At 38.6% G+C, this 14,377-nt stretch overlaps 1 protein-coding gene across 1 annotated transcript in view; it reads right to left on the minus strand.

Annotated features, from left to right (window-relative positions):
• Positions 1-237: 237 nt before the first annotated feature.
• Positions 238-14,377, minus strand: part of SEPSECS (Sep (O-phosphoserine) tRNA:Sec (selenocysteine) tRNA synthase) — a 36,009-nt gene continuing 21,869 nt past the window's right edge. Inside the window, exons 9-11 of the mRNA XM_036090627.2 lie at positions 7,881-7,974; positions 5,789-5,879; positions 238-4,377 (exon numbers count right to left, since the gene is read on the minus strand). Of these exons, the coding sequence (XP_035946520.1) occupies positions 4,074-4,377; positions 5,789-5,879; positions 7,881-7,974 (489 nt within the window). The 3' untranslated portion in view covers positions 238-4,073. The remainder of the gene's footprint in view (positions 4,378-5,788; positions 5,880-7,880; positions 7,975-14,377) is intronic.

Raw genomic sequence — 14,377 nt, forward strand, 5'->3', positions numbered from 1 at the left:
ATAGTCAACAGATCCTTTGCAAAATGTTGCTGGAATGTCATCTCCTTCATCTTTAAACAACAACAACAAACTAGCCCCCAACCCCGTGATTCATGATTCCCATTGTAAATAGGACTTTTCTTGCTGATTGGTACTGATGACTGAATCAAAAAATGAGCAAGTAATTTGGTGTTCGTTATCTGTACTTTCAGATTTTATCTGCAGCAATGATTAGGTAAAATAAGGAAACGCACTGTCAATGATTTATTAAAAATTTATTTCATGTAATAAATTATATAATTCATTTTTATTTTTAAACAGTCTACACCAAAAATATTTTTTGAAACATCTTTTTCTTTTGGTAAAACGTACAGAGTAGCCGGCTGACATCAGCTTCAATTCTAGTAGGTAGAGTCCCCTCACAATTACACAGTGAAACATAGCTTTTCTGCACATTTCTCTAAAAGATCAAGTTGACACCGCTTGATAAAAACAAAACAGTATAAACACTTCCAGATTTTGCCTAAGGCCTTAGATTGACCTGAATAGTAGATGGGATATTATAATGATATATTCATTAGCCCTGAACTCATCACCTGACACATGTACACACCATACGGCCGAAGGAGCAGGAAAGCAAGAAGAAAGGCACAGAGGGACGCAGTGGGGAGGTCTAAGACCTGTACACTAAGCGCGGCTGCAGAATCAACACAACGTGACAGGAGAGGAAAAGCTGCTTCCGGGAATTGTTTTTAACTGCTAACAGCATATATACAGTTTTTATCAAATTATTCAGAGGGTACCTAACTTCTGAGATGACCAGGACAAGACAGATTATTTTTTCGTTCCAATATAAAGTCAACCTCATGAACGTAAAACCTAACAAAATCATTTAAGGGCTTGGGAGAAATTAGGACATCTTAGGAAACGGGAGGAGAAACCCCAAGCTTTGTGTGCACCAAACGTGTACGTATGCAAAAACCTTTCTCTGAGTGTTACACGAACGAGACTCACCAGTTTGCTGTAGTTATTGTCAAGTGTTGGCTATTCTCCTCTTTGAAAGGACACAAGAATTTTACTCTCACGATGACCTATTAATTTCAAGATTAAAGTAATATCACTGGTTTAAAAAAACTGTATTTCATTCAAATTTTACTAAAGCCTCTCATAGGCATATAGTCTACAAATGAAAACACAGCCTATAGCTCAGGCCCGATGACAGTCATGATGGGGTGCTCACAGAAATAGAACCACAGGAAAGTTATGTGCTGGGGAGAAATATCAGAAAAAACTTTATTTATATTTAAATTTACCATTCTGTGTATCAAGTGCCTATTAGCTGAACAGAAACTGTATTCAATAATTCACATTCTGTAACTTCATTCAACTAATACAAAAAGCTAAATAGAAAGATTTATGGTTGAACACTGAGCTCCTGAGGCTGGTATCACATATCATTCCCTGATAAGAGTGAGAATTCATCAACAGAGGACATAAGAGCCAAACTGAGAGCTGGATTTTAAAATACCTTTCCCTGCTGTGCGTATAAGTAACACATTGTGTAGTGACCTAAAGAATATTTTGTGTTACTCAATTTTCTTTTCTGGGAAGGCTACCACAGTCCAATGACTTTAAAAACCAAACTCCAAAACTCTACCTGAGAGCCTTAATAAGGGCAGTTGGATCATAAAGACAGGTCATCTTAGTCGTGATTGGAAACCGGATCGCCCCGTTGCCCCTCTGCCATAGTTCAAGGGTAACAAAGGCCAATTATGAGGTTTACCGATCGGTACTAGCAATTTAAAATGAATAATTGTACATACATACTTTTTTACATTTATATGTGGAAGTGGGCGAGAGTGAGCAAAAACGACCCTGGGGTGGGAGCGAAGGCAAGCCTGAATGTGCAGAATCTACAGCACCCCTTCAAAAACTCAGGAATTCCAGGACCTCAAGGTCAAATTTAAACCATCAGGAATAGCACTGTTATTCCAAAACCCCTGAAAAGAAAGAATAATAAAACTGCAGCTGATTTTATGCGCCAGGAATGAAATGTTACAACACATCTATCATTCACATGTGGGTTCATGTAATTTATCTTCAATTAGAATTATTATCTATTCAGCAGCTGAAGCCCAAGAACTGCTGATACACTACAGATGAGAAAACATTTGCTGGTCTCTCGGCTCCGGCCTTCTCAAGCTAAATGATGATCACACGGTATAGATCACTTGTTCCAGAAACCCGGCCTGGCCCCCGCGTCCAGGAAGCTGCGCCACCAGCACTGAGCATCTGCAACATCGCTCCGTTCCCTCCGGCAGACTCGGGTCTACAACTCGGTCCCAAATTCACATAGAAAACCCCACACCACCTTTTAATCCAGGATTTCCTCCTCTGGAATGTGTTGTTATAGCTATTAGAAAAAGATATCTAAAATACTGGAACCCCAAAGATAAAATAGTTTAAAAGTAACTTTTACAATATTGATAATTAAGTACTTTATCTCAACAGTCTCGACGTCCAAGGTGGTCAAGCTAGTGTCAGAGTATTTTAACTTACACACTGATGGGAGTGCTATCTGTCTGAGTTCATGTGTGAGATGGTTTACACGACCAAATCGACAGGGAAAAACACAACCCAGAAACCAAGGCTGCATTCTCAACTGCAGTGTTTTCAAAATCATGTTCAGTGGGATGTCACAGTAAGTATTTAATTGAAAAAAGGGTCCACCTTTGGATAAGGACACATTTAAGTAGGTTTCCAAGGAATTCTCAGAGCCTTTAATATGCCAACAGGCAGGTTTACGAAGGCCCAAAATGATCTGCCCATGGAACACTTTATCCCCTGAGCATCTCACAGGAATACCGCTCCACCGAGCACGTCTTGAGAAATATGGCTTTGGCATTTTGGTGTACTCAAAAGCTTCACTAATTCCTCAGGCTTTGAGACATTAGTCTATTTCTTAAAAATAAGCAACAAACAAAAATTGTTATAGCCGGTAAGTCTGGAATACCAGACTAAGAAAGTGAGCATGTGGGAGGGGGGAGGACGGGAATACACCTGTTTAGCCTACTACAACATTTTCACCTCCCTAGCAAAAATATGTTCAAAAATACCCAGGTTAACCACTCTTGATAACGGCTGTGCACAACACCTGAACAAACCGATATGCAGAGCCTGCTTAAAGCAAAAACAGTAGAATAAAGTTTTCACTGGCCCAAATGGAAAAATGCGCAAGGGCCACAGAATCTCATGTTTAGAACGGGTAACCCTGGTTATCACTTAAGAATCTAACGCGGTACAATTTGATAACATTTATAGAGCTTTCTTCTTTGAAGCACTACTGTTGCTGTGGGAAACTTCACTTGAGAAGTTGGTTCAGAGTAGTACTTCCTCGACCTCAGTACTACTGAGATTTGGGGCTTTGTTCTGGGAAGTTGTCTCGTCCACTGCAGGTCGTGGAGCAGTAGCACCCCTGGCCTCCACCCCTAGATGTCAACAGCATTCCACAAGCTGTGACCACCAAAAACGTCCCCAGATGTTGCTTCGATATAAGCAAATCATCCCCAGTTGAGAAGCACTGCTACTGAGTGAAAACTAAAGCTTACGCCTGGACTCTGCTTCCCTGGGGAATGTCCATTTCACAGGCAGACCGTGACTTACACACATCAACCTCTTGTAAATAGTAGCACTAGATCATTCTAAATTCTCTGTGACCAGAAACATAAGTAATTTGTGAATGGTAGAGAATGGTTAGGAGGAAGCAGTTTACACATTTCAAAAAGAATTAGAAGTAATTTTACTGTCACATTAGTAAGAATTATCTGAATCATAATGCTTAATTGACAAATATTCTAACAATTAGAAAAATCCTAATTGTATTTTATCTGTTAAGGATCATAATGATTGAGGCAGTCTAAGAATAAAAAAACGTAACAGTCACCAATGGCTAGCTCAGACCACATTCTGTATCTTGACCAAATATTCTCCATGACATCCTCAATTCAGAAACCGCAAGCCTTATCTTTAAACTGCTTATTTGTACTGCAGCCTCATCACTTCTCTCAAATGATCAAAAAGAAACCATTCACATGTCATGAAGAATTCTGGTACGTGTCAAGAAGCACATTATCTAGTTTTAAAGCCATTTCTTCAATATCCACATCTTCAGTTTTGTCGTAATTGTCAACTCCAGATGCATTACTCTCTTTCTTTTGTTCTTTCCTCACTGTCTTTAAACACTTGTCAAGTCTCTTCATGAACAAGTCCACATCCTGTGTCTTCATTCCGATGGCTGCTGCAGCATTGAGGTAAGCGCAAGGGTAATGATTTGCATGTGACATAAAGCCTCGGAAAGTGTGGCCACTCACGGTTTGCACAGACCCAAGAGGCACAACCCTGAAAGAGAAAAGATTTACTATGTCTGGTGATGTTAATAGAATATCACCCATAGACAACAGATTATCTGTGTTCCTAAGCTTTAGATCTACTGATAAAGAAGTTTAAAAACAGTCCATAAATCATGGCCTACGAAAACGGACTGTGGCAGCCTTAAAATAAAATTACACAATACACGGCTATTCTCTGTAGAAGAGTGCTGCCTGGAGGTGACCATTTACTATCTTCCATTAAAGAGCTGTAACTTCTAGGAATCACAAATACCTTTGCACCTTCTTCAGAGAAAAAAGAAGAAAATTATTTGTTTTTGTACTAAATATGGAATCTGACTTCACATATATGGAATCTGACTTCACACATATATCCTTCAACGGGATACTGAAATTTCTTAAGTCAAACCACGTTGACTAACTGCCGTGTATCGCCTCCAATAATCCACAAGCTGAAATTACACCTATCTGATCTGTGCTGTGCAATGGAGAGTTTTAAAAGCAAGGATCCAGCAAAAATTCCGTGACCGCTTACAGTGGAGTGGTGGTCAGTAAGCAGTGATACCCAGCAATGGCACGTGCATGTTTCTAAGCTTGATTTCTCTGGCATACTTGATATAAGCAGATTTCTAACAGTACTTTAAAAAAAAAAAAGTCAAATCAACCTAAACAAAAAGACAAATAGTGGCAACGCTAAAAGCAAGGCCAAGAAAACCATTTTAGAAGCGTCAAAACTATGCTGTATATGGATATAGTTCATCAAGGTAAAAGCTGAATTAATCTAAGATTTTTTTTCTTTTAAAAAATTGTCCTTTGATGTGAAATCTCTAATCTCTGGTAGTCAGAAATTCTTTAATAGAGGCACGTAAAGAAGAGTACTTAGAGCAAGATATTTCTTTTCAAGTCATTTTTCTCTGACCTCATCAAATATAAAATGAAAAATGAAATTCATTTTTAAGCCATGTACATATAAGAGCAAAAAGTACATTTTTCAAAGGCAGTACTTAGACAAGAATTGCATAACTTTTTGGTTCAGGAAATGGGCTTTTCCTTAAAAATGTTTTCATCTGAATTTAGTAATGAAGACAACTTATTTCTAGCACCACAACGTGACACCACTGAAGATGATCGAACAAAGGAAAATAACGATAAAAATCTGTACAGAGAGGTGATGAAACTTTGTTTCTGTATGTCCATGAAAACAGACAAGGTCCCTATCCTTCTGAGACTGCTTCAAGCGCGGGCCCTCCACAGGTGGGCCATCACAGCCTTACACACTCTCCACCTCATCGTTCCTCACCCATGATGAACTCTCAAGCTCAGCATATACCTGGGGGACAACTGTTCAGGAAAAAACACTTTATTACAGTTAACTTTTTGGAAAAGCCAAATAAATCCAGGCCTCTTTCCCACATACCTACCTGGCTCCAGAAACCTGTCTGGTAAAAAGCATTGAGCCAAGCTGAGTGATGGCTCTGTCTTGGTGTTCACCTAGTGTCTTAAGTGTCACAGCTGAAAAAGAAAAAAGGATCCCAATGTACCTTGGTTCACCAGCACAAAATCACTCAAAAAATAAATACTTAATGATGGAGACCCTACTTTTGTGTGTGTGTTAAAATACGCGTAACATAAATTTACCATCTTAACCATTTTTAGGTGTACAGCTCAGTGATATTAAACACATTCACACTGTTGTGCAACCATTACCACCATCCATCCCCGTAATTCTTTTCATCTTGCAAGACTGAAACACTGTACCTACTCAACAATAACTCTCCATTCTCCTCTCCCCTACCCCGACCCCCTGGCAACAACCATTCTAGTTTCTGTCTCTAGGATTCTGACTACTCTAAGTACCTCAGACAAAAGGAATCACATACTTTTTGTAACTGGCATGGAGACATTACTTTTTATTCATTGTCAAGTGGCATGATTTCATTTTCATGTACTTAATAAATTATAGTAAGGATCTGTTTGCACATCAGACAAAAAGATGTTAATACAAAGTAACCTACTCAGAACCAGAACAGAATTTCCCTCTCACCTTTCTAAAGAGTGAACTTTCCAATTAAAGATGGAACACTGACACGATCAATATGGCAGTTTATTAAAATTCAACCATGTTTTAAGACCTTATAAAATGAAAATGTGGGATATTTTCAGTATATATGTAAGACTAAGTAAGATCAACTTCTGCACATGAAAATGAGAATTATCTTTCTGAGGTTATGTGGGTAAACTATATTCTCACCACCACCACTAGCTACCACCTCCTGAGGATTGACTTACCATACTAGGTACTTTACAATCTCAACTGTTCTTTTTTTTTTTTTTAAGATTTTGCACTGAGTGCAGAGCCGGACCTGGGGCTTGATCTCACAACCCTGATATCATGACCTGAGCCGAAATCAAGAGTCGAACGCTAAACCAACTGAGCCACCCAGGTGTCCCTCAACCATTCTGTAACTACGTGAGGGATCATTATCTCCATTTTATAGATGGGGGAAAGGAGATGAGAGGTTAGTACATGGCAGAATTGGGATTCAAACCATACCATATCATCTTCTACAACATCTACATAGATTATAAACCAGCAAAGGACTCACTAGGGTGGGCTTTATTATATATCAGTGGTAAATGGTTTTCCATGGAAGCCGATTCCTAAAAAAGGCTTCAGTTACAAGTGATTGATTCCTTACTTTCCTTAGATATACATAAAATATGAAACATGTTATACTGTACATATTCACAGAAGGGATAATCATGAAACTTAAAAGTTAAATGCATAGGGGCACCTGGGTGGCTCAGATGGCTAAGCGTCTGCCTTCGGCTCGGGTCATAATCCCAGGGTCCTGGGATCAAGCCCTGCATCCGGCTCCCTGCTTGGCGGGGAGCCTGCTTCTCCCTCTCCCTCTACTGTTTCCTCTGCTTGTGCTCTCTTGCTCTCTCTGTCAAATAAATAAATAAAATCTTAAAAAAAAAAAGTTAAGTGCATAAAAGTCAACATTCATATTAACCTGTTTAGTAGCCCTTGTACTATGTGACAAAAATATATAGTCCTTATACAAAGGAAATTATCATAAATACAGAGTTCTCTAACATAAAGGCACTCAGGAAAACAATCATAGCATTAAAAACAATATAGATCTAATTTCTAATATTATGGTGTTTTGCTAACTGGTAGAAATTTTTTTTTAAAAATTTTTATAGAGTTCTTTACTAGTGACTAAATTATTATTATTTTGGTTAGAAGCAGGAGTTAAAATATAATTTTCTGCATATGCATCATAATACTTAATATTGATTTGGATTCTTTTCAGTGTATACTTTTAATCTCAGAAATACATTAAAGCATTCTTAAAGGCTAAACTTTTTCAATTTCCAGATTAATACTGTAATGAATTTAGAAACATCGTTGTAACCAGAAAGAATCCATACTCTTTCTAGAAATACCAGCTCCCTGGGGAGGGTTAAGAAGCACTGATTTTTTTTTCCTTAAGAAAAATATATTACCTAAAGATATGGGATTGTGAGGTGTATGCAACAGCCTTTCATTGTAGTTTTCTGACAGCTTCTTTAGTTGGCTGGACAAGTATGAAAACATCTCCTGCAACAACAAAATGTTACATTTAAAGGAAATCAAATAAATGCTTACTGCAACCTGCCAGATTAAATAAGACAAAATCCGTCTGGTGTGATGTCTGTGCTGTAAATTAACACATCTACGTGCTCTAGGAGCAATTCTTTCCTTTGACAACACAATATAGTGAGATTCGAAGCTGCCACAAGTATCAGAAACCACAGGATTTAGGTAAAGAAGGCAAAGGAATAGCACATTTCCTGCCTGGGGGCTATTATGTATCTATCACAAATCCATCCTCTTTTCAGAACCTCCAGGGCGACCACTCTAGTCCAAGCAGCCATCAACCTGTTCCCTGGACCACGGCCAAGATTCTAAACGATTTCTCTACTAGCCTTCCTGCCCCTCTACAATCTGTTCTACATGCAGAGGCCCTGAGTAGTCTCTGAAAAGCATAATGCAGACCATGTCCCTCCCGACGACTGACTCCCCTTTGTAAGGATTACCTAGAAGGCCCCAAATGAATAGCGCGGCCAACAGAGCCAACTGGGCAACTGTCACCCCCACATTTAGGACAGCACTGGCCACATCAGCCTCCTTTCCAACTGCTGAACACGCCAAGCTCCTTCTAGCACCAGAACCTTCATGCCTGCTTCCCCTGAACTCAGATAGCTCTTCTCCAGCAACATTCCATGGGACCTCCCTTCATGACTTCCCTACTAATGTACTCCCAATCTCCCTCCAACCACTACATATTCTGGGTTCTCCACTATACTTATCACAATCTGAAATTACCTCATTTACTTGCTTAAACGAGTACTCACTGTGACTACCTATTCAAAGGAAAACTTGAAAGCAGGGACTTGGTGTTCTTCACTACTGTTTTCCAAACATCAAGAAAAAATGTGCCAGACTTTTCATATGTAAGTAACTTAGGAAAAAGTAGTTTAAAATGTATTTCCTTTAAATTGCACAAACTCAAAATTAACAATTCCCTCAACTCAAAAGAATATAGCAACTAAAAATGAAAAGTTGTATTCTTGGTCCTACTCTGGAAAATAATGTATATCTAATAGTAGAAAATACAATAAAAATATTACATACATGTGCACATGTATGTAAGCAGTTTAACAAAGTTTATAAAATATTGTAAATAAATATTAAATTGGCAACTGTTTGACCTAAAATTATACTTTCTTCTAGTAAGCTCTTTATAAAGTGTTAAAATAAAAATCTGCCCAAATAAGTCTTTCCTGAAGAAGCCCATTTGCACTGACCTCCTCCAAGTCATAGTCCAAACACATAAAACTCTAAAGATACACCAAAGAGCCAATGGCCAACAGAGTTGGACCCAAGTAAAGACAATAGGGAATGATATTTCTACTTCAAAGGCCACAAAAACTGCTTCCGTTTTCTCTAAGGTAAAGGTTAGATAGTCTGATCCTACTAAATCCTTCTTTTGTTAAGATTAAGAAGAAGAAAAGCCTACCAAGTTTGTTAATTATTAATGAGTCTACTTAAGACCACAAACATTTTTACCCTTGTCAACATGGTATATTTTATACTCTGGCCTGAAAAAATATATAGTTATACCAGTTATATAATATATAGTTAGCTATTTCCAAAAAAAGAGGAAATGTTTCCTTAGTAACACCCCTAGAGGGTGCTTTTAAACTTACTGATGCACACATGGCTATTAAAAAACTGAGATTTTCCTAATATTCCATTTCTAATAACAAATCAGTTTTAACCGGTTCTAGCAATCACTTCCTAATGCCACTAGAATTCAGTTTTAACTGCAGCTAATATCTTTAGACTACAAACATAATGCTAAGGTAACTAAATCTTACATATCACTAGTATGGGAGTAATTAGACAAAAAAGAAAATATTTGTGAGTCAAGTTCACATCCTTCTGCAAATACTCTGTGTGAAGGGTTATGAGAGGTAATCCAATAAGCAAAGAAGCTTAAATATCTTAATGCACAATATACTGAATCCTACGATATTTGACAGCTTAAGGCCCTAAATGCTCCCCCATTAATATCACTACATTTAAAAAATATCATTTAGGAGACTGTACCACTATTTCCTACACTACTACTTAGCTAAGCAGTTTTTTCCTGATATATTAAAGATACTACAAAACCTGCACTATTTTTTTGCCACAGTTAAATCTATAACTGACATTTATTATAAAATACTTCTGTAAAGGGAGAAATTTATAAGCACCCAAAGCAAATGTATATAGAAAGATCTTACTTAAAAGAAATGAAATAGTATCGACTTTCTATGTCTTTTGTGCTGTATTTAACTTAATTTTAAAAGATTCTTCACCAGAGATAAACGGAACTGCATACCTGAATGCTAATGTCAGCTATATTTCTAGAGTAAAAATACAAAACTTCACGCCATAGTTCAAGATGTTAATGGAAGGGACGCTGAATTACACGAAGCATTACCTCTCACAAACTGATCTGCAGTCGTAAAGCCCAACATTTAGCCTCTCCTTCCCCATAACCCCCAAATGTGCGTGATTCACTAAATTTTGAGGGAAAATGTCTTATGTATCATGTTTTCTGAAACACACTGTTGCATGTTACAAGAGCAGATGAAAAGAGAACTTCGCAAATTATCATAATACGTCTTGGCGGGTCAGTAATAAATCAAAAGGGAAACAGACCAACTGGTCTAACACGTCCACCATGGCATGAAAGGGCAGACGGACAGGAGACTGTGGGTACAGCTCCACACACACAGAGGCCCGTATGTGCAGACACGTGGCTCTGCGACCAGCTGACAGGACCCAGGCATCCTCAGCAGGCCGGGCATCTCAGGCTAAAGCACGGCCTCCAAAAACCCTTCTGTCGAGGCCCCACAGCCAGGCCTGAAATGCCACGCTTTTGTTGAGATTCAACAACTCCACTTTTAGGGCGGCAAATCTCCTCATGTTTCCAAACTTAGCTTTGTCATAGGACAGTGTTTGAGGCTGTATGTCTGATGTTCTTCTAGAACTTAGCTTGTCTCCCAGAGCCTCAGCTAACAGATGCTAGCCGCTGGAGCAGCCATCCGCTGTCATTCCTCTTCTGCACTTGTCCAATTCAGCAGCTATTTGCAACAATGAATGATTACCTGCTTGCCCTGTTCAGCAAAGCACTCTTCTAAAAGGAAAGCTAAGCAGAATGATGGCCTTCTCCAGAAGCAAAGAGAAGTGAGGAGAAACTTCTAAGACTGATCTTTCTTTTTGCAGAGAGAAACTCATAGAAATGGTGTCTTAAATTTTAACCCCTTTTCTTAAAGGCCTCTTCAGTTAAATTCATGGCCATTTCTCCCCTCAGTGAAGATGTGTGAATCGGGAAGGGGCTAAGGGCAGAGGCTCAATTCACACACACAGTTCCACTCTCTCTGATCCTTTCACCCTTCAAAAAAGAAGGCTTGAGAAGGAATGGCTTCAAGCTGAGTTCTTGTCTGCCTCTACTGTGAAAAGATAAAGCCTTTTCTGAAGAGATATACTAGATGAAATAACCTCTAAAAATATCATTGTGATGAATAAGGGCACAGAATTAAAAAAAAAAAAAAATCCTAAGTTTTCTTTTAACACTCCTTTTTTAGTACGCAATAACACCGATAATATAAAAAGGAGCTCTCAGTGATGGTATATAAATAGCTCTGGCTGAAGCAAAATAGCTTTACCTCAGCTTCTCCAGAGCTGAACCGATAAACTATCACGATTAAATTTTCACAGTTCAAGAGCAAGTCCATTTAAACAAAAGAGGCCCTTACTTCTGCAACAAATCCAATAAAAAAACAATATTTATGCCGCATATATGCAATTACGGTTTATCGAGGACATCCACATTTTTCAATGAAAAGATCTGCCTGGGGCGCCTGGGTGGCTCAGTCGTTAAGCGTCTGCCTTCGGCTCGGGTCATGATCCCAGGATCCTGGGATCGAGTCCCACATCGGGCTCCCTGCTCGGCGGGAAGCCTGCTTCTCCCTCTCCCACTCCCCCTGCTTGTGTTCTTGCTCTCACTATCTCTCTCTCTGTCAAATAAATAAATAAAAAATCTTTAAAAAAAAAAAAAAAAAAAAAAAAAAAAAAAAAAGATCTGCCTGTTGAATGAAGTTGTTAAAGAGTAAACTTTTATTCACTTACAATGACAGAGTTCTCAAAGGAGCACTTTACTACTTTGAAGATTACTTCAGGTAGTCTCTAAGTAAAGTCTATACAACGAATTTTAAATAAAACCAATTAATATATTAGAGCCTTTGGGGTTTTACATACCTCCAGTAGCTAAGAATAAAGGGTCATGAGATCAGCATTTTTATGGCTCCAGTGCCCAGCCCAGAGCGGGAAAGCACTCCCTCAATGATGGATGAGTGACTGGAAGCATCGAGAAGAGAGTGGTGAGACATGAAGCGCAGAGGCTTTAGAATCACACAGACCTAATCAGACAGTGGCAGCTCTGGCACTTTTTGTGCTCTCTGGATAAGTACTTAACACCTCTGAGCCTCAATTTCATCTGTAAAATGGGGATAATACCTACCTCATAAACTTGCTTTAAGTAGTACATGAAATAATGAGTGTAATAAACCCCACAGAGCTCCTGGCACACAACAAACATTCATAAAAATGCTCACTTTCCACCCACCTACTGTTCCGTCCTAAAAGAGTTTTCAGGTTAAAATAACTAACATTAGTGGGGTGTCCGGGTGGCGCAGTCGGTGGAGCGTCCAACTCTTGGTTTTGGCTCAGGTCATGATCTCAGGGCCATGAGATCGAGCCCCACATAGGGCTCTGCGCTCAGTGCACAGTCTGCTTGGATTCTCTCTCCCTGTCCTCTGCCCCCCACCTCACACTTGCACGCTCTCTCTCTAATAAATAAATAAACCTTTTTATTTTTTTATTTATTTTTTTTTTTTTTAAAGATTTTTTTTTTTTTATTTATTTGACAGAGAGACACAGCGAGAGAGGGAACACAAGCAGGGGGAGTGGGAGAGGGAGAAGCAGGCTTCCCGCCGAGCAGGGAGCCCGATGCGGGGCTCGATCCCAGGACCCTGGGATCATGACCTGAGCCGAAGGCAGACGCTTAACGACTGAGCCACCCAGGCGCCCCAATAAATAAACCTTTTTAAAAAAATAACTAAAAAATAATAACTAACATTAGCTGGCAGGACTCTTACAGACACATGTTAATACCCTGTAGCTATAATCCTATTCTTGTCCTATCCCTGTGAATACTACTCTACTCCATCTAGATAAAAGGAAAAGAACAAAGTTCTGGATGTTACAAAGAGAGGTTACCTCTTGACATCTGAGATGGAGCCATCCAATTCATAAATATCACTAGAACATAAAATCTGGCCCATAAAATATTTATACAATGATGAACAAAGTCCCAATGAGAAGCAAAGCTAGGCTACCTGCTGGATCTATTTACCAGTTAAGCTACATATTCCTACAGGTCATTCCCAAAGCAGGTGGATTTTCTTTTTCATGCTAAGCAAAATGTACACATGCATGAAGTCTGGAATCCTCTAAAAGTAGCTGAAAAATTTAAAGTCAAAACCTAAATATAAAAAATCAGAAGAACTATGGCATCACGGAAATTCTTAGATTCCAACAGAGCACCCCTAAAATCAAGTCCTAAATCCTAAGGTAAGGAAATTATTTTGGAAGAGGAGTACCTGCTAGAGAGGAAGACCTACTCCCAGAAGTATAGTACCTGTTACACACAACAGGTCATCACCATTTTAACTCACTTCTTTTCACAAATTTCCAACTATAACCATATAGAGAAATATTTCTATGAGAACATCTAATTCATCATGTAAGTCAGTATCAAAAAGTTAATTTGCTTTCTAATTTTCCAGAAAGATACTCATTCTGTGTAAAATAAGAGATGACTATACAAAACTAAACCTAGGTGTTCCCAAATACCTTCCATTAGTTCCTTCAACAAACATCTGATGAGCATCTACTACATCAAGCAAAGGACACGAAGAACAGAGGTATGAATGCAAACTCCAAGGCGGACCCTAGCCTCCCAGACTACCCATAAGCAAGGACCAAGCTTCATTTCAGACACCTGATGGTGATTTTGAGGGGCATGCATTCAGATAACCAGCTTAATTTGCTAGTTAAATAAATTTAACTACAAAATCACTCTCAAGACCTACAGTAGTTTATTAGAGCAAATATACACTATTATTAGTTATCATATATAGTTTCAATTCAAGAAGAACAGAAATAGGAAATACTGAATAGTACACTTGCTTGATATGATAATAACAGCATATAAAAAGTTTTAAAGTTTCTATCTACATTATAAAGAATAATCTTTAAATGTCTAACTTAAAACTTTATGTCATAGTCTTATCAGAGCTATTATATATTCCAAAAATCTGCAGAGGGATCATTGAAAGGTAAA

Source organism: Halichoerus grypus, chromosome 3 (genome assembly GCF_964656455.1).
Source record: "Halichoerus grypus chromosome 3, mHalGry1.hap1.1, whole genome shotgun sequence".
Taxonomy (NCBI): Eukaryota; Metazoa; Chordata; class Mammalia; order Carnivora; family Phocidae; genus Halichoerus; species Halichoerus grypus.